Raw genomic sequence first — 22,599 nt, 5'->3', positions numbered from 1 at the left:
TCCGCGATTACTCTGTGATTTAATAATAATACTCAATGTTCAATTATTGAATTATACCATAATCCTAACCGTTGTTTATTTATTCCTAGAGATGGCTACCATAATCCTACCCCTTATTTAGTCATTCTTAGAGATGGCTACCATAATCCTAGTCCTTTTTTAGTTATTCCTAGAGATGGCTACCATAATCCTAGCTCTTATTTAGTTATTTCTAGAGATGGTTTTCATAATCTTAGCACTTATTTAGTTATTCTTATAAATGGTTTTCATAATCTTAGCCCTTATTTAGTTATTCCTAGAGATGGCTACCATAATCCTAGCACTTATTTATTTATTCCACCATAATTCTAGCCTTTATTTAGCTCCTTGAAAGTTCACTGAAATTGCAGCCAAATGAATCAGATTTTTCTTCAGCGTGTTATTTTGAAAGTAAAAATATATTTTTTTTAAATCACGCATTTTTCTTCTTGGTTCCCAGAATATTGGATTTGTATGAGTTGGTCTTGTCTATAATTCTGAAAGTCGAAATCAACTACTAAAGAACCAAGCTGTCGACAGTAGAAATCCAGAATATAATGCTAACAATAAAATCTTTATCTGTTTTATAACTTATTTAATGGGATTTCTCCTGCGATATTTTTTTTTAATTTGTTCGTCTTTCGGAATTTCTGGGTAGAAAATTTATAAAAAGATGAAACAATGGGTGGAAAATTTATAATAATGTATTTAATTTTTTTTCCAAAAAAAATATAATCCATTTTAAGTTACATCTAGAAGGGTTACCAAAACAAATACTTATTATTTAAATGTCTATTCAAAAAACATATGTTACTTCATTTACATAAAAATATGTTACAATGTACAGTACATACACAATAATCATTTCAGATAATGACATATAGGAGTACCACCATAATAAATCCAGGCTTGTGTATATTGTTATTTATACTTTCTGGCAATCCATTAAAAAACATTTCTCCAAACAAAATATTTGTAGTTAAATTTCCCCATTGTTTTTTTTTTATATTACATTTTTACGAACTTTAATAATTTTGTTTTTATAATTTCAGAATGAATTAATAATATTCAAATCGTGTTGGTTGTCACCATCAGGTTCCGAAATCATCTTAGTGCTGTACGCCGCTGCGCCTTATCAATCCATTTACATGCCGTCACAGATTAATCGTGGCATTCCTATGATTCCGCAAATAAACCAGAAATACCCCCGATAAGCCCAGCACGGCCCACGGATGCGGGTACTCCCATCACACAGCACCCAACAAAGCCCCGCTAACGGCTCTATTATAATATGCGCTGAGCCCGAACCTGCAATCAGTACCCAATCAACAGAAGAGACACAGTTAGTCAGCTGGTCGTACAGTGTTCAAGTTGAGATTTACAATAGTCAAGTTGGTTTTCTTGGCTGTGTCCAGTCGCGGTTGCGCAGTCTAGCAAAATGCAACTGTCTCCCGCGAATCTCTTGGCGTTTGCCGCCTATTTGTTGATATTTACCGCGCTTTTTGGGCTGGTGACTTCTCTTCCCAATCAGACGGCCGCGGAAGACGATCCTGAAATGTCAGAACCGATATACCTAGACAACTACGACGATGATGATGAAGGGGTTGTAGATCAAGACGAGTTTGGAGGGATATCGGTGGAGGATAATGATGACAAGATGTACGCCTCTATTAAGGCAGGACTGTTGAAACACAAGAAGGTAAGTTCAATCAAAATAATAGTTATCAAAATGTAAATACTTCAATGACAAGTTTTGATAATAGAAGAAGAGAATATTTGAGATATCTGCAAATTTTTGTCTTCCATTTGATATCCGTCAGATTATTACAACCACCCCCATTGATGCAGATAGAATTTATGAATATTTTATGCTTTTGCAACAAAACGGCTTTCGTAAAACAGCGGTCTAAGAATTTGACTTTGAGGCTGATGGCTCGATTCCTGGACATTGCAAACGTATTGACCGGTCAGTGGCTGAGTTGGCATTGCGTCTCGATCCCACCCAGGCGTAGTGTGTTCAATTCCTCCATCATGACACGAGCATCATTTTCCGCGTACTGTGATGGTAGTAGGAAATTTTAAAATATTGTCAGGTTATTCGTTACCTGTGATTATTTGTCTTACTTTTAAAAAAATAATAATACATAGGGTAGGTACATGTATTTATGTGGCATTTTCATGCATTATCTATCGTTATCAATTTACAGCGAACCTTACAAAATGGCTTTAGAGCTGTCGTAAGGAATGTGAATAATCCTAGTTACTATCATAGCCAAGGGTTTAAGTGTAATGAATTATTTGGTTAATTTTTTAATGTGGTTCTGTTTCACTAATCATTATGACTATTATCATCATAATGCAATGCACGGGTAGGTGTGCTCGTGCTTGCTGTAACCGAATTTAATGTTACTATATTAATTTTCAAATACATCAAATAAAATTTAAAATTATCAAAGTCAAAAACAGAAAGCAGATTTTCCTGTTGATTCTTGAAGATCATTCTATAAACGACGTTGTGTCAAGCTCAAAAACTCGTGTTGGATATTTAAATTAAATTCGTCACTAATAGTTTCCTGTTATTTAGCACTTCGAGCCATGCACTAATTGAAAAAAAATCATACATGTTAGTCATTGACTAAAATACATCAATGATGTTAGTAATAAACTTTGATATTAATTCTAATTCTTAATGAGAAAAATAATTTAATCAAAATAAATCTCTTTCCATACACAACTATTTGCCAAACATAATCTGCATTTTTTTAAACCGATGGTTTCTTAGTAAATAAGTCTTATAAACGTGTAACGAAAATTAATAAATTTAGGAACATACAAATTAAATGTTGTTTTATAATTTTAACTCATTATTTTTTGTCTATTATGGTACTTATTTGTCTATACCTCTTTGCCTGTTTCTAATTTATATAAATTTACATATAACAAATAAATGCCGCCAATGGGAATCCAGTTGGCGGCATTTATTTTTATTTGGGAGTTATTTTCAATTTGTATTGATATTTAAGGCGACTGATTATTCCCCATCTTTTTTTCATAAAGTAGAAACGGTTTACATAGTTCCCGTGAGCACTCAGGACATATCCTTATCTCCTATTTAACCTTATTACTTTGATTGTTATTTTGATGAAGTTCACCATGGTTGTGATCGGATATTCGGCTATGTTCTATACGAGTATATCCTATGATATTCTACAATGTGTCTTCCCAGGAGCTGAGCCTAGTTCTCACCAGGGCGGCATAATTTACACAAGAGGTGCATTGGAGTATCTTCATCCTCTTCAAATTTCCTGCATCTGTTAATGTTTTCCACTCCCCAACAGCTGCATGTATCTCCTTCTGAGGTGGCAGTGTCCCGCTAGTAGTCCTACTAGTTCTCTCAGTGAGTTTCTGTTCACATTGAATAGTTATCTGGTTCACCTAGATCTAGGGTTTGGACTGTTTATGAATAGGTATTATTTGAGATTTTCACGGCCAAAAGTATTAGGTATAGTGATTTGTTGTTGGGGTATTATGCCGTGTTGCGCTACTTCCTTCTTTAGCCAACATTTCGGACAGCATTGCAGTGTCCATCATCAGGGCAGATGTGTAATCTAATCAGACGTGATCTAGATTACACATCTGCACTGATGATGTACACTGCAATGCTGTCCGAAACGTTGGCCAAAGAAGGAGGTAGCGCAACACGGCATAATACCCCAAAAACAAATCATTATAAATATCAAACTATCAGTAAATCACGAATATTTTATGAAAAAGTCGGTACACGTGTTCTGAAAAATAATAATACTTTCACATCTCATCCATGATAATTATTCGGACAAGCCGCTTGCGTTGAACACGTGATCAGATATATTCTGATTAACTAACAGTATCTTATCTATACCTAGATAAAAAACGCCGTACTAATTTTTCTCCGTCTAGGTAACTTTGGATGGTTGAATCCTAGAACATCGCTACAAAGACATACACACTCAATTTCTGAGGTCATGATGATTTTTCTGTCTTTCAAAACGGTCGTTCAAATAATACCAATAACGTTTATTTATTGATATCATCGAAATAAATCGTTGACGTTTACAGCGCCAAGCTACAGTGCTCCCAGCTTGTCCGCTCGTTCAAATAATTGTATCCACTGGAGACAGAACACAAATTGTGCTAAATATTGGACACCAAAATCTTGGATCACCAGAAAAGACAGATCAAACATTAATGATTTTTTGAAAGAATCAATTGTTTGCTCTCCGACTTTAGCAAATTAGCTGGTTTTCGAAAATGTTAGCAATTTTAGCTTGTTCTTTTGTTTCTCTATGGTTTCGTTGTCGTGTGTAATTTTTGTTTTATTTTTTTACCCTAGACATTGTTGTTTTTGATTATCGCCCAGAATTTTCCCTTGTTTTTCAATGAATTTTGTAATCAGGTTCTTATGTTTTATAAGTTAAAGTCATTAGGTAAGTAATACAAGTAACCGATAATAAAATATAATGTTTTAATTAACTCTATTACCAATGGTTCAATTGGCTTTTTTATTTTAATTATAATAATGTATTTTACGCTGTGCCTGTTCTCAATACAAGATTTCCTAGCGAGATAGGTACAAAACTTACCCCACATTATAATCTATTTTCTAAATATGAATAAATACATTTTAAAAATACAACTGCTTTTCAGATCGCAGAATGATACCGTTCGGCAGTTATTATTTCAGAAGAAAAGTGTAAAATCTTTTCATCGGACTTTATAAAGTGAAAGAATTTATTTAATTCACGGCTTACAAGTCAACATGTTATTCGATTGATAACTTATTATGTATATTAAAATCTCAATAGTTTATATTTATTAAAATTTTAATTTATTAAAAGAGATATTAAAATCTCAATAGTTTATAATAGTTAATGATATACTGTGGAAGTACCGTTTTATGAATATGGTTATTAGGTTTTAGTAAATTGGCGTTGGTGTTTGGTATGACGTGACGTTTGAGCAACTGTCAAATGAACATATATTTTGTTTTTTTTATTCGAACTGTCAAATTTAAAGCCAAACAAGTTGCAAAGACGTAGTAACGGTAAAAGATAGGTCGCGCATTCCAATATCATGTGTATTTTTTTCGGCGAAACATAATTGGCCCAGTTTTAGGAAGATAGTTATCTAGAATATGAAAACACAACAGGATTGTACTTTATATAGCACCCCAAGTTTGGGGGATGTTTTGAAGCAGTTGAAAAGAAGGATTAGGGATAGATCGTGTGGTGTAACTAACTGTAACTAGCAATTAAAATGTGATTATTAAGTTTAGTTTAATCTATTATAAGTAAAGTTTCGTACTTGGTCCTTATGAAAGTAGGAGCAGATAGGTAAATTTATAAACACAACACAGAGTCACAAAAAATCACCATTGTTTTAAAAAAATAAGTTATACAAAATATCTTTAAATTATTACCTTAATAGATTTTTTTAATCTGATGCAAGTGCCCTGTTTTATTTTAAGCAACATTAACAGGTTGATAACAAATTACATACATTTAAAAAAATCTATTTACAACCCAATAACCAATATTCACATTATGCAAACATAATATGTACATATATAAAACGAGAAAGGAGAGTACGTGAAAATGTGATTTGTATTTATTTTTTTTCAAATTCGTAGAGTTCGATTGAAAAACGGGCCAAAATGAATAACTTTAGACCCCTCCAAAGACCGTTAAATCAATTTGCCGGGTTCTCCACAGCGACAGGTCCGTCGCGGGACGTTTCTTGATTTCAAATTGGGAATCTGTTCCAAGTTTAAAAATCAAATCATGTGCAGGGGACATGAAGTGTACTGCCTAACAGGGAAAATTTTTGACTTGGTTATGGTTGTCAACCATGAATTCTTTTAATCGTCTGTTTCTGCGTTCGTACTGTAACGGAACTTACCTACATAATTTTTCAAATCAAACCATTTTTACTGTAGAAAGCAATCACTTTGTGGTTTGATATATTTTTTAAAAGAAAATACTTTTTGTTTTAAGACCAAGAGTTTTTAATAATTTTTAGAACTGACCGGTTTCGCTTTACTCAAGAATCTTCAGGGTACAAATTATTACTGTAGTAAATAGTAAGGTAATAGTACCGATTTCGCTTTAATCAAGCATCTTCAGGGTACAAATTATTACTGTAGTAAATAGTAAGGTAATAGTAATAATTTGTACCCTGAAGATTCTTGAGCAAAGCGAAACCGGTCGGTTCTAAAAATTATTAAAAACTCGTGGTTTTAAAACAAAAAGTATTTTATTTTACTAAACCATTTTTTTATGAAAAAATAGTAGAATAAATTAATAAATCAATGAACTCGAATTTGTTTTGTTTTTAATTTGTTTTTGTGTCTGTTTCAAAATTGGAACTGATGTGCTTATGTGTACTTATAACATAAAATTATTTTAATTGTCATTTTCAATATTGGTAACTGATCGTTTCGAGAATTCAGACAAGCCTATGATATTATATTTTTCTTAAAGAAAATTTATTCGAAATATGTATTTCTTTTGTTTAAATTTCTTAGGATTGATCTTGACAAGTTATGTGAGATTTTTTATTTTTCAAAGTTCTGCGTTTTGTTGTCCATTTTCAAGAAAGTTTTATTTATTATCTAACTAGAGTCACCAACATATCTCGTGATTTTATTAATAAAATGCAACTGCACACGATGGCCGATAACATCAATCGAGAAACGTGAAACTGCAACCTTCGCACACTAACTTATAAAAGCAAGACCAATCAGAGTTTCCCAAACTGATCCTGAAGGCGAAGAACATCGGGACGACAACATTGAAAGTTGTGAAAATTAGTTTGCTGGTCGGCCAACTTCGTCACAAATTTTACACTCGGTAATGTTGATACACTCTACTCATGGCTTACGACATCTTTGAGAACGGAGATGGTTACTATCCGTGTATTTAACCCTTAAGTGTCGAGGTCCTATGGACCCACATCAAAACTCCCGCGTCTCAGTGCCTCCCTACGTTCCGACTGAGATTGCGCGGCAGGATAGACACTTCCCTAACATAAGTACAAAGTTTATTTAGGAGTGTCGTACTGGTCCCAGGGACCCACGACGTCACTTACATAGTTACTTTTACATTTTTTCCAGTTTTATTGTCAAGATGGCGAGTCGAAACCCCAGACCAAGTACTTCCATATTTAACTAAAAGATGGACACTATTGAGCGTTGGCTATTATAGGAAGAACTGTAAAACGAAGTGTAAATTGAAGATTCAATCCCAGATCATGCAGGCAAAATGAGTGTAACTTTACCTTTTATCACTATGTTTCTGTTCAAAGTTATTTTTGTTTCGACTAAACAAGTTTTTTTACGGAAACGCCATTTTTAGTAACAAATTACCAAAAAATTTTTGTAGATTTTAATTACTGTTTATGGATATTTTTTGCGGGAGGAATTTTGCCGCCTTAAGTTCAACAGCGATAAGACTACAGTTTTTACTTAAATTTTAATTATATCTCTGAATTTTTGTAAAGATTGGACATTGATTATTTAAAATTTCAAGAAAAAACGTATGTACCTACGTATATCGCAAAACTTTTCCTTTAGATAGTTTTGAAAAATGTGGGTCCCCGGGACCCACTATGTCAGTTACGCAAGTTTTGTTCACAACGTCACGGGTTAAAAAAATGTATCTAGTGATTAAAAGAGTCAACGAGATATTTGGAAATGAGTCCTCAGCGTTTGGTCCTTTAAAAATAAACAAGCGTTTACCGAAAAGCAAGATAACACATTCTTCCACGTCGTTTTTTAATCCACCGAGAATCAAAATTCTGCTCCATTATCTTCACCTCGCTGACCTACTTGATGATTATCTTTAGCAACAAGAAGTCTCTCCATTTTTTTTTGACAAACGAACCTCCCGATCAGGGCCGGACCTACCTTCTCTTTCTGCAAAATTGTTGCATTTTGAAGTCCTAAATATTTTTTCATTACTTAACACAATAGCCTTATATTATATGTCTCTAGATCTAAAATCAAATCATAAAAAAATAATAATTTCTTGGTAGCATCCAAATGCTTTTTTAAATACATCTGAATTACATTTTTGTTGCGAATGCAAATCTTGGGAGCGGAAATTAACCTACTTTTCGACATCCGATCAAGCTGAAACTCGACCCGTTGTCGATGACAATGCACTTTATCGACTTTTGGTAGAAATCACGTACACACAAACGGACATATACCAATTTATCTGAAATCGGATGACTTTACAGCAGTTAATAATACGAAATAAATGTCGGTCTTACACAATCAGCATTCGGCTGTTGTTAACGCGGTCGACTCCAGTCTCTGGAAGAGAGGGTTAAGTCCTTAGTTTGTAATTTAAAATTATTTATTTCTGAGAGATAGAAACAGGACTTTTATACGTGATGATAATGCATATAAATAATATCCTCAGATTAATAGGTCTGCAGCATTCATATTAAATTATATATAAAAAAATTGAATTAAATATAAACTTAGTTGACATATGTTTACACCATCCAGTGAGTAACAGAAACTAATCGTATACATTGAAGCACTCTTTCGGTCATAATGCAGGCAACACAATGTTATGTGTTATGTACTCCATCAAAGTAAAACAGTTTTTAACACTTCTTTGAATAAATTCAAATAAATATAAAGTTAATCAGTAGAAGAAGATAATACCTACCAATAAATCTAACCGAAACATGACCTAAAAAGTATTTATTTATAATTTTTTTTAATTATACTTTTTATCGGAAGTATACAAAATGTACAGATTTTACTATTATTAAATTTACAAGCTAACCTCGTCGGTATATTCTTTGTAGTTAAAAAAAAATAGTGATGGGTAGGACACGAGTTCAGAATGAGTTTGTATATAGAGTCGAAAAGGAGCTAAAATCTATTAATATTATAACCTGAGATACGGCTCTAATACGAAAATATCGCATACACGAAATGTAGCAATGTCAATAAACAAACACCTTGCCACCTCAAACATTTGTAGTGAAACAAAATATTTATATCAACACAAAACCCTTTGTGTTAGCAATATCAAGGAAAAGAGTTTTATTTTATGAGGGACAAATATATTTAATGAGGTAGCGAGACATTTTACGTTTTTGTAGTGCATCGTGTATGATTTAACACTAGTAAAAATATGCTTATGGTTCATGCTTTCACGATTACAAAACTGTACTTTGACAATATTAAGTTCAACATGTGTATTAAGATTTAGACACACTTCTATTATGAAATATTATTTTAGTTCAGAAAACGCTCTGACTGTGAAATTTTTGTTATGTATTGTTAGATGTCAAAAATAAACGTTGGGTGAACTGAATATTAGAAAAGTGATTACGCCTTTCTCTATTTGGCGCCCTCGTTACCCGATACAAATGTACCTATGACTGATCCGGCACTGCTTACAAGGATCGTATCTAATCAATTCTGTATATTATGCTAATGATAGTTCTCAGAAAACTAAATATTCAAAAGGAATCAAACATTGGATGAACCGTTATTATTGGCAAAGTTTCACAGGTGTTCAGAACACTAGATTCGCCTCCCATCACCAAAAATGAACCAAGTCTGGTTAGAATTAGAAATTTACTTACTTACCCAGACAAAAACATGTGCAAATGAATCTCATCACCAATTTCATCCTATTTGTCGTGGAACCTTACTATCTAGTTTATCCGCTTCATCATAACGAGTTGATGGAATTGCTCTGAATATTTTAACGATGGCATGCAAAACGCAAATGATTCGAAAATTAAATAATGTAATTTATTGTAATGAGGTAGTTATGCAGTACGTATCATCTCAATTGAAAACAACGATGCGTGTTCACCATACATTAAAATTAAAATTGAGAGATTACGCGTATTCCCGTATCGACTGAAATTGTTCATAATCACTACAGCAATACTCTAAAAGGCAATATTCTATGGCGGCAGGAAATAGATAGGTATAATTATTGTCAGTTTGCTTAGATGGCCTGTTCCTGTGGTTGTAATTTTGAAAACGTCCAAGCGATTAAACCTCAAATCACAAGATTTAATTAAAATATCACTAACTTGTTCAGTTGTTCCAATGTCAGCAAATTCGATGTTAAAATGTAGGTTTTGCTATAACATTTGTTACATTTGGTTTCACCGAAGATTAGAGATTTCTTCCAGAAACAAAGAGTGTTAAATTTCCTGTAATCTCTCATTAGTAACATGTAATATTTCGTTATCCTTTACAATTAAAGCAAGTACCAAGCGTCCTGGCGTGCGCAAGTAAATTTGATTTAATTAATTATTGTGTTTTTTTTCACAATTTGCTAATCAAAAAATATATTCAGTATTATTTGCAACACGTTCCAGGTTGGCAAATACTTTCAGTATCGCCCTGGTGAGAGAAAACCATTCGCAATTGAAACTTTGCTTAAAATGACTCTAGTCGTGTTTGGTGACCAGATCTGAATAGCCAGGTAATTTCCCACCTTCCTCGTCCCCATCTCCTTCCCCTCCCCGCTACATTTAGTCTCACAATATACCCCAATTGGGGATGCCATAGTCTCACTGGATCCAGACGGTTGGGAGCAGTTGACTCTCTTGTGCAATAGGTATTCCCATGAGGACCTATTTCAATATCGCCGTTTACAAACAAATTATGAAGCAAACTCGCCAACTTCCTCGCCTACATACTTCATCAAACGAATTAGAAGATGATATCGACATTCTTAAAATAGTAAATTCGATGTTTAAAACGCTAAACAAGTTCTTCATGTCAAAATATTAGGTATATCAGAAAATTTTAAATTATTATAATTTTATGCAATTGTAAACCATAATATTCAACCATTGATTACAAACCCTTGTGTAAAATTTGTACCCATTTTTTTACCCAATGTAAAAGCCCCATGGGCGTATAAATGAGTACCTAAACAAAAAATAAAACAGTGTTGAAACACCCCGAATATGGAATGCTCCAAAAATAGTGATTAAAAACTTTAATAACAAAAAAACTATAAAATTACTGTACACGTCTCTGGTTAGAAGTCAGGTTGAATACAATTCAACCATTTGGTGTCCTCATTTCAACTCTCATTGTTTACAAAATGAAAAAAATCAAAATAAATTTTTACGTTGTATTAATTTCAAAATTGGTATTTCTATTATTGAAATCAATTATGTCAATTTACGCAGTAAACTTAACTTATCGAAATTATCTGAAAGGCGAAAAATATTTGATCTCCTTTTATTATATACAATTGTTCATTCAAGGTTAGACTGCCCTGACACTATAAATTTGCTATCTTTACATAATATATCTCCAAAATATACTAGACGGAATATTTTATTCTACAACAATAACTTCGCTACGAATTCTGTGTTAGAAAGAATACATAGGTTGGGCAATGAACTAAGTGATGTCGCTGACATATTTAATTTAAACTTCAATACATTTAGCCAAATTAGTCCACCACTTTTTAAATGTAAACAATGTTTGAGAAATCATTATATTTTATTTCGATTTTCTATTGTTTGTTTTTATACTGTTGTCAAAAATTAAATTTGTAATTTTTATGTACTTAAAAGCCCAATAGGGCGTCAATAAATAAATAAATATTTAAAAAAACCCAGGACATTTTTAAAATCCACTTTATCATCTTAAAATATTCATTTCCGTGAATTAAAAATTCATTTTTTTATAAATTTGCAGAAGTATCAGCTGTTGGGTCGCAAGAACGACGATGCTGTGGTGGTCGGGGCCGACGATACTGACAACCGCAATGGATTCTTGGACTGGCTCTATGGCATTATCGGTATAACCACCACCACTGCCAAGCCAGACCTACAACCTCCAGAACACTGTGAAGCCTGCAGTAAGTTTTATGCTATATAAATCGATAGGTAGGTGACACGACTATTGTATACAGAAATACATACAACCACAAATTTGCAAATTGCTGTGGTTAATTTCATGGAAAAAATACATTTAGATCAGAAATATGCCTCATTTTTTGCTTTCTTTGTATGGTTCGTATTTCTTGGCGTAGGCACAGCTTTTCAGCTTAGATGGACTGCACGTCACCGCTTTTAACTCTGTTACAGTTTTTGTCTTAAATGTGTGTGTCTGCTTATAATTTAATTCGTTTTGTTTCTACCTTTTGACAGGTTGCGGACAAACCATCAAGAAGAACAGGATCGTCGGCGGACAGGAAACAGAAGTCCTGGAGTACCCCTGGATGGCGCTCCTTTTGTACAACAAAGCTTTTTACTGCGGAGGCACCCTCATCAATAATAACTATATACTCACAGCCGCTCATTGCGTTAGTGGGTGAGTTGTACACTATATTACTGCAACGAAATTGGGGAACTTTCTAGGGATGTTGAGTTGAATTATGTTATAGAAATTTTGCCGCTTTGTCAGCGGTCTCCAGAAATGCCTCCATCCAGATGATAGGCAACCACCGGTCGTCACCCAGTAAATTCTATAAATCAGCATATCGGTGTGCATTGGCTTCTTGAGTTCGATGAATTCAGCACAACTCCTCATAAATTTAGGAATAGTGCATGTGAACCCATACTGTTTTCCTCCTCAGGTCGATTATTGAAAGACAAATATAGTGTTTAGAGGCTACGAAAAGCTCGTTTAGACCGATGCAATTATTGCAATTCTGATTTTATATAGTTTTTGATGAGAGTTTTTCCAGGGAGTCTTCTCACGTCAAAAAGCTCGGTTACACGATATCTTTACTTATAAAAGCATGCATGGAATTGTTATTTCAATCATAAAAAGCGTACACTGGAAGCACGTAAACAAAATTTGAAAAATACATTTTGCACTGTGACATATGTAGATAAGCAATGTACCTGCATGATACGTGTTCTTGGGGCTTCATATTGTTTAATCTTTTCATGGTTCAAGCATGGTTTATCATCCATCTAAATTCATCTTACTCTCCTTTGCTGGGGATCATTTCACTTTGTGGATTTACAATTTACAGCAGCTATGGAGGATTATTGCATGGCGTCAATTTAAAGTTTTTTCTCTTTTCAAAATACTTTCTGTTGCATGTTGCATCTCTTTCTTACGTGAAAAAGGAGGAATCCCACAGGGATCAGTTCTGGATCCTCAGTTGTTTATGGTGCATGTTACGTAAACATAAATAGTTACACTCATTATAAAGAGTCTCCACACAGCATGCAAAGAGGCGAAATAGTGTGTGTAGTTGAAATAAAAATCAAAATTTTAACTCATACATCTTTTAAATTGCAACCATTTTCTTTTGTTTGTTGTTTTTTAATGCATGTGCATGGGTTTTGGATTTTTCTTAATACTTGTATGTTATTGGAACCTTTTGGTCAAGCTTCAAGCGCGAGAAGATGGCCGTCCGCCTGTTGGAGCACAACCGGGAGACTTCCAGTGAGACCACCACCATCACCAGGAACATAAAGCGCATCATTCCACACCCCAGGTACTCCAACTCCAACTACAACAACGACATTGCCCTACTTCAGATGGATGAACCGGTAATTACAATTATCTTGTATTTCAAAAAATCTATAGCATTATATGTTAACCTTTTGGGTACTTTCAGATTTAGTCATCAAGTCACTTATAACCATGAAGGAAAAAAGGGACCCGTGCTCATAAACTATCAGATTCGTGATTGATTTCGAAAAAATCCCGTTAACATTATATTACATATAGATTTGCTGTTTATGAACGTGTCCAAAACTGAAATACCTTCTGTTTTTGAAAGCAGATGAAACACTCTTTCACATTTCAATACATATAATCACCGGACACATGTAATTTAAAAAAATATATTTTAGGCTGGCCGCATACATACGTTTTTCGTATTCGATTTCCGAATTCTTTTTCCGTATTCGGACATCCGAATGCACGGAATCAGTAGAAAATACATTAACTGCCGCACACGTTCGTTTTAGTTCCGAACGGAACAAATTCCTTACGCACGTTCCGAATGCGAGCCGGCGCGTTCGGAGAAACCGAATGGAAAAAACCTAATGACGTCATGTGGAACGCAGCTATTGCATACAGTTTGTTTGTGCCAACGCAAACGTACGGAAATTTCCGTTCGTAATTCAGTGTTGCCAACGGATCTTGACCTAATATCGCCGTTTCTCATACATAAGGTAGCGTAAAGTAGCCGAATTTGCTGTTAGGTGGGACATGTTTAAAATTGATGTTTTTACGTGAAAATAAAAATTTCGTGTGGGGGGTTGCTAGAGAATTTCAAATAAATAAAATTTGTCCCCAGAAAATAAAAAAAAATTCATAGGGGGGGTGGCTAGAGAATTTCAAGAAAATATAAAATTTGTCCCCAGAAAAATAAATTTCATGGGGGGGAGGGGTGGCTAGAGAATTTCGGGACATGTTTAAAATTGATGTTTTTGGAGTAGCTTAATTGGCGACCAGTCGCCTTTTAGATTTTTTCGGCGCCGATTCTCGCTCTGAGTAGCCTAAATGGCGATATATCGCCCTTGTTGGCAACACTGGTACTGACGTTTATACATTCCGAATGAAGATAAACGAACGTTTGCGCTAGTCTCACGGAATTCCGAATACGGAAAACGAATTCGGAAATCGAATACGGAAAACGTATGTATGCGGCCAGCCTTAACCGCAAACATAGCTTAAGTTTTAATAATCGCTTACCGGTTGTCTTTTCTTGAAAACTTTATTTACCTCTTGATACAAAACTAAAAAACATATTTAGTTAAGCAGACATATTACAAGGGTTACCATCGATTAACTTTTTTCGTTTTATATTATTTTTTTTCTTTCCTTTATTCGTAAAATATATTTGTATAAAGTTTTTTACATGCTTTTCGACTACCACACTAGACACATGTCCGTATTATGGTAGTCGAAATTTGTATGTAATTATATAAATGTAATACATGTTCATTTGTTAATATATTATTTTGTTTAATGCAATGTATTTGTAAAATAGGTAATATTTTAACTGGTTCTATAGTTAAGTAGATTTCACAAGAATAAACCAACAGTATTTCAAACTGTTGATTTTAATGAGATAAAATAAATATAAATAAAGATGGGCAAATAAACAAATGACTTTACTCGTTGATATAATGAAAATAAAGATTAATTAATTATTTTAAAAAGAAATTTTAAACAGAATTTAAAGGAAAATAAAAGAATAATAAAGCAAATGAACTTAATTTAATGATATCAGGCATTCTCTAAAATAGTTCCTTCCCTTCATAAATAACCAGTTCTGAATATATAATAGTAGGTACATGTTCACATACAGGAAAGGAATTGAAGTATGTGAATCTCGTAAAAATAAAAATAATGTCGGATAACAAATAAAAATAATAGATTATGTTAGGGATAAAAGAAATAAAAATAAGAATAATCGCATTAGCCTAATATAAAGTTTTTGTTTAATGTTAATTTAGAGATAAAATTTTTAATTAGAAATATGAAAAATAATAATAGTTTTAAGATGTAAGGCTTTCTTTATAATATTTCCTTCCCTGAGCAAATAATCAGTTCTGTTCAATAATGGCATAAAGATCATAATTAAAACGATTATTTAAAAAAATTGACACTCTTTGACTGGGTGAAATCATTGGGGGTTTCGTATTTTTTATAATTATTTCAATACGGGTGCGTTCATGATAAACTTGGTGTTCTGTTTTTCTAAATCGCTTTATTTCGCATGTCTGACCATAATAGAGAACTAATTTTATGAGGACGTGTTATTTGGTGACAGAAATAGTCATTTCCAGATTAATTAGAATTAGATTCTAATTCTAATGATAATTAAAAATCCAATATTTTAAAATGATAATTCCAATTTCTACATGTTTTATAGAAAGTAACGACGTTTGTCAAATGGTATGAAAACCAAAGCCCAAACGTGGGTAAACTGATAAGGTTGTAACTCATAATACCTCTTTATAAAGCACAACCAAAACATTGCAAAATAAGGGGTAAAAATATGAAGATTTATAACTTATTGACAGTAATATTATCGGTTCATAAACATAGTTTAATTTTTTTAGATGTACTTTTCACGTATAATGGAAGCCTCAGCCTTCATGAACGGAGAAAAATGAGTTATGTTTATTTATTAAGAATATTTTTTAATTATTCGAAATCCGGTTAAAACGGGATTAACGAATGAATAAATATTTTCAAATCAAATATTTTCGCATTTCGTCATTATATATTATTAAGGCAAATGCAGGTGCGTGAACACGTTTTCTGATATATTAGGAATTTACTAAAAGTTTATCAGAAACCGGCCTGCAATCCCGTTTTTAATCGGGTTATCAATAATTTGAAGAGATTCTTAATAAATTGTTTTGTATTATAATTTGATTGAAAATAGATTAATAGATACAGGATACAAGTAGGATCATATTTCTGATTTCACATATTTCTCAATATTTTAAAAATAAACCATTATTGATGCTGTCATTGGATTTTTACAAACAAGTCACTAGCTATGAAACATAGTTATAAGACACAAGTAATAAGTTATAAGTTTAAGTGATAGGAATAGATTAAATGCATACCATTCATTAACATATTATTATTTTGTCATTTTTGCTATACACATGTATCTAAGCGCCCTTGGGGTGATTATCTTACGAAGACGGCGCGGCGCTATACAAATAAACCAATCATTATTTATTAGTATTACAGTGTTTGGGGGCGGCTGCTTCATAAGGTCAATGGGACAGTGACCTCCAGAATTATAAAATGATAATAATAGTTCATATAAAATATTATACCAATCAAATAATGATTAGTCACACATATTTTTTTCAAATTTATTTTAATTCTGTACCCCTAGGGTTGCCTGATAGTGTTATATATTCGGTGTTATTTCAGGTTGAACTTAAAGGAGAGCTGAGGCCAGTGTGCATGCCAGAGAAAGGAAAGAGCTTTACGGGATATGATGGCATCGTCACTGGTTGGGGGGCACTGGAGGAGGGAGGAGCCGTTTCGCAAACCCTTCAAGTGGTATGTTGGATCATTATTTGTATACATCAATCATTTATGTAGAGAGTAGCGTAAAGTGTGCCTGTGTAACGAATAGATGTTTTTTATGCATGATTTCAGGTAACAGTCCCAATAATGTCGAACGCTGAATGCCGCCAGACAGCGTACGGAGAGAGCAGGATTACCGACAACATGCTGTGCGCCGGTTACCCCGAGGGCGGCAAGGACTCGTGCCAAGGAGACAGCGGGGGCGGCCTGCTCATTAATAATGCCACCACCAATTTGCACCATGTCGCAGGTCAGTCATTAACTTGAAAAACCACACACATCTACTGTCATTAGCATTGATGTATTAGTCCAGGGCTTCCCAAACTTTTTTCAACTGTGACGCCCTTGGGAAGTTTCCATATTTTTGCGACGCCTATTTATCATTATGAGAGATTTGAGAGTTGAGTAATTTCTTCTATTGTTTTCTTGAAATAACCTAAAATAAATTGTAGGCATAACATTATTTTTAGCAAAAATTACTTTAGGTACAGTGTTGTACTTTGAAGACAATTCTATATTTATGAAACCACTGAAAATTAAAATTCCCAAAAATGTGATTTGGAGGGTTTTACCACAGTCGATGTAATTATGTACGTACTTACGGATATGTGTAGGTACATGTACAAAAGCAAAAAGGGAGCCATTTGCATGTGTCGTTTTTTTATATACGAGTAAGAGACGCCTACTTGTTTCTCAACTTTGTCACAACAAACACCACTTTTGATGTTTTTTTGCTAAAACCAATACCGATCTAACTTTATACATTAATTATATTATCTGTTATATATTTTATATAAAATACATCTGTATATCTTTCTTCTCTTTATTACTTGACTATTCAAGCACAGGTCAAGCGTAAAACTAACACGTTGCGACAGTTGCCGAATTTTCACTTTCACTGAGCATTGAAAGTTGCATTGAGGCACACGCCAATTGGCGGGTGCGAAATTTCTCGAAACATTCGAACTCCGCCGAATGGCGGAGTTGGCAGGGAAACTGTCAAATAAATAATATTATATTTTTCGAAGATTACATGAATCACATAACTGATAAACTAATAGACTCACTCAGTTGACTTCCCAAAAATATAATTGGAGGAATTAACGTCAGTAGGGAAATAACTCGTTAGTCGTTGGATCACGAATCATTTATTGGGTAACCAACATCCCTCCCATACGTCACCCCAACTGGTTCGCTACGTTTGGTGACTTAGCAAGGGTGCTTGAGTTCAAATAATATTTGTTTTAAATTGTAACAAAATCTTTGTATTTGGCATAATAAACATGAACTCTAGTTCACTTGTTACTCGGTCGTTCCAGGTAATTCACAACCTGTAGTAAATAATATAAGAGAGTTTTTTTAAATAGTTTCGATGTCAAAGTTTGTACATGATGTAGGTATAAAGTATAATAAAAGTATTAAATCAAATTTTTCACAGTCCTCCTCACTAGGGTTTCCTGTTCTAAGGCGGCCTGCAGTTTTTTAAACTTTTGAATTTAGTTTCAAGTTGTCCTTACATCGTCTTCATAATGTATAAAGTTGATTATCACTTTATTCTCTCAGACATGTTTTTAGTTTTGTTTTAAATATATTCATTTCTCTTTTCTTTTGTTTGATTTGGTAGAGCATTGTATAATTTCGGAGATAGAATTTAATATTTCTCTATCCAAAAGATGTATCCAAACTGGGAGTAACCATTTTTGTTGTTTGTTTTTGGGGTGTTATGCCGTGTTGCGCTAACTCCTTCTTTAGCCGACGTTTCGGACAGCGTTGCAGTGTCCATCATCAGGGCAGATCCGGTAGATCCGAAAACGTCGGCTAAAGAAGGAGTTAGCGCAACACGGCATAACACCCCAAAAACAAACAACAAAAATGATTTTGGCCGTGAGAATCTAAAAACTTACCTGGGAGTAACCAGTTTTGGTTATTGGTCTGGTTGTTTTGTATGTTGTAGACTTGGAAGCTTTATAATATTTCTTCTAGAAGGTCTAACAGGAATTTTCAGAATAATCTTTAGTGTTCCTTTTTGGGCTATGTTGAACCGCTCTGTGTGAGTTCTCAAGGCTGTCCCCAACCAGTTATTCCTCACTGTATTCGTGTTCGACACAAAGCGTAATACACTTTTTAATGTCGTTATGTTGAGGATTTTACTCGGTGAGTTTTTTTGTAATTACGTCAATGTGTGAGTTCATCGATTATCATAGATTATCATCGATTTCAATTCCAAGATATTTGATTCCTTGCATCCACTTACCTGTTAGCGTTGTCACTCTTCACACTCGTTAAATATAAATAACACAAAAGGTTGCGTTTGATTACTCAGATAGTTTTCAGAACCGTTTGACTAGTCACTTTTAATGATCAGGATCTTATGGGTTTCTTATAGGTACATTTCAATTTGGGAGTCGGGTATGGGTACCACCGCCCCGGGAACCATTCATTGGATAACCGATACCTCTGCTATAGGTCCTCGGCCCATCGCCTTGAACGGCAGTAGGAGGGATGGATTCATATGTCTGTCACTCCTGAACACATCCTCTCCTTCTTTTCTTTAAAAAGACCCTCCACACAGCATCCCCAAAGATGACATAGGCCATGAAGGATTTTTTTCCTCGGGGCCTCCTGTGTGGAGCTAATGATAATAAAATCTCGACTGCATAATTGGCATCAGTACCTATATAATGTATATATATAATATGTACTGAAAATATGTCTTAAATCAGTGAAAATAATCATGTTTGCACATAAATTATTACACATTCTAGAACAACGCTTAAAAAAACATATACATTATTACATACATAAATTATATCTTATATTGTAAATTTTAATGTAGATTCTCCCATAAGTGTACTACGTATTATAAGTTCACTACTTGTAAACACATAACCTAACATAACTTCATCTCTTTATTTTGTAAATCTTAATGTAATTCCTCCAACATGTTATCAGGTACCTGGTTTACATTGTTCAATACTACTCACTTACCTAACTTATCTCATACATTGTTAATCCTTATATATTATATGTTACCAGGTTAATTTGGTAAATTACGAATATAATACATGCTACCAGGTTACTTTTTCTACATTGTCACAACTACAAACAACAACAAAAATTCATTTCTTCTTTTCATTACTACTAAATACCTAACTTACCTATCTCTTATGCTGTAAATCCGAATGAAAAATATGTTACCATTTTAATCTTTACAAAGCCACTACTACTGTAAAAAAATATACATAAACTTTTTGTTTTCTTCATTACACAACTTAGTTATAGAAAAATGATTTTTTTTGTAATGTAATTATGTACATTTCTTAAGGAATAATATGAACTACACCTGTCAATTTGTCTGTCCTGGAACGGAAAACTTTCCTAGTTGGACAGGCAAACTTCCTAATACGTAATTTGTACTTTCTTTTGTATCTATTTTTAAATAAAATAAAATTAAAATAAATTTGTAATACGTTTCAGGCGTCGTGTCTTGGGGAGAGGGTTGCGCCAAACCAGATCATCCAGGAGTCTATACCAGAGTCAACCGCTACCTCACATGGATCAAGAGCAACACTGCAGATGCTTGCTACTGCTAGCCCTATCATTACCGCTGATCTAACCCTATCATTTTGTTGAAAACGAGGATATATTCACGAAATATCAATAAATTAATAGACAGGTACCCGATTGGGTTCCTACCCAATTATACAAATAGTTAGAAAATACGTGTGCGGCCCACCGCCATCTTTATTTAAGATGGCGGTGGCGTGCACCTTTACCCTAAAAACCATCAATTATTTATTTTGGATACTAAAAACATGGGCACAACCGAATCTATATTTTTAAAAATGTACATAAAAGTAGGTACTAGCGTAAAAGTACCTACTCACAGGGCTACAAGATAATAACAAGCAGATATACAGGGTGTAACAGCACGTACCCGAATGATTTTAAGCAGCGATTCCTGAGCATATTTGGAGTCAAAATTGTAGTTGTCATTTTGATGTCCACTGTCGCAAATGAGTAGTTGGATAAAGCCTAACGTGTCACGTGACATGCACTCCATCTCGTTCCAACAGCACGGTAACGAGGAGAGAGAGCGCATATCACGTGATCCCGTCGTGTACGTATCAGTGCGATCAGTGGCGACGTGTGATATAAACATATATTTTTTGTTGTTTTTTATTGAATAAAAATATCATCGGACAGCAAAATAACATTCAAATTTTTTACCCAAATATGAATCGCTGGTTAAAATCCTTTGGTTATATGATGTTATACCTTGTATAACAAGTCTTATAAAAATATAAAGTTGCCATATATATATATACATATAGCACAAATATAGAAATGGCTGACTTTATTTGGGGTGTCATTTGTTTTCACATTAATCTTTTCGTTTTGTCAAATTTCATTGATATTTTATTGCAGATTTAGATGATTTGTTGTTAATCTTTTCAAACACGTTACAAATTATCATGACAGATTTTAGGTCAATTTAACGTAGTTGTCTGACATCTACTTGAGAATCCATCCATTTTTTTAAATTACCTCTAGAAAGGTGGAGAGTGAAAGCATGCCAATAAAACTCGAAAAATTATTCATACTGAGTGAATGAAATAAGCTAATGAAAAAAAAATCCTAAATTATGTCTGAACGAAATTAAAAACATATTGAAATAATCAAGTTAGTAAACAATACCTTGTTCCTTGTACACTAATGATGGTGGACACTAAATAAAGTCTTCAAATGTTAAGTACAATAAATTATTTTTATTATCATGTACTAACAATGCTGTGATTGTATTATTGGAAAAAGTGTATTCCTAAATGAGAATTATTTTCGTTTAAGTGAAATAAATAGATAATACAATAAGTTATGTATTGAAACCCTGCATTTTGTATTTACCAATCTTTTCCCTATGTCTTGAATAAGTACCACTGTATTTTATTGTTCCTTATTATCTTTAGGTAGGCGACACATTATTTACGCATATATCACGTGCTATACGCATCGTGGGTTAGAATATTTTTGCATATCGCTCGCCATACACTACCAATGGGAATGTATGGCGAGCGATATGCTGAAATAGGCCACGCCACGAAAATATAGCGTGGTCTGTCACGGGCTTTAATCTTACAATAATTACGTTATTTGAGTAATTACCTAGTATTTATTTATTCATTTCGGAAAATCGACAGTTTACATTTAATCAGTTTGTTCATTAGTATTATATATTAAAATAAAACCAATTATTGATTTCATCCTTGTGACTTTAACTGAGACAGCATAATATGGAATAAGTTATTTAAATTTGTGAGAAAGGAATATGAATTAAAAAATTTATACAAAGAAAAGATTACATAAAACGAAAAACTTACAAAACAATACTTACAAAACAACACAAGCAACATTTTCGGCTTTCTGTGGTGGTATTAGGAGATTTTCAAACATTGTTGGGTTATTCGTAACCTGGGAATGTTTGTCTTTCTTTTTAAAAAAAG

General features: G+C 33.5%; 1 protein-coding gene across 1 annotated transcript; it reads left to right on the top strand.

Annotated features, from left to right (window-relative positions):
* Window positions 1-1,347: 1,347 nt before the first annotated feature.
* LOC149418027 (trypsin-1-like) lies at window positions 1,348-21,970 on the top strand. Its single transcript, XM_089639620.1, has 7 exons — window positions 1,348-1,717; window positions 11,762-11,924; window positions 12,217-12,379; window positions 13,413-13,575; window positions 16,940-17,071; window positions 17,171-17,348; window positions 20,576-21,970. The coding sequence occupies exons 1-7, from the start codon at window positions 1,457-1,459 to the stop codon at window positions 20,689-20,691; spliced, it is 1,176 nt and encodes a 391-aa protein (XP_089495746.1). The 5' UTR covers window positions 1,348-1,456; the 3' UTR covers window positions 20,692-21,970.
* Window positions 21,971-22,599: the final 629 nt, after the last annotated feature.

Source organism: Hesperophylax consimilis, chromosome 14 (genome assembly GCF_061612785.1).
Source record: "Hesperophylax consimilis isolate HC1 chromosome 14, BYU_Hcon_1.0, whole genome shotgun sequence".
NCBI lineage: Eukaryota > Metazoa > Arthropoda > Insecta > Trichoptera > Limnephilidae > Hesperophylax > Hesperophylax consimilis.
Note: the sequence above shows the minus strand (reverse complement) of the source record. Positions and strands in the feature narration are given on the sequence as shown.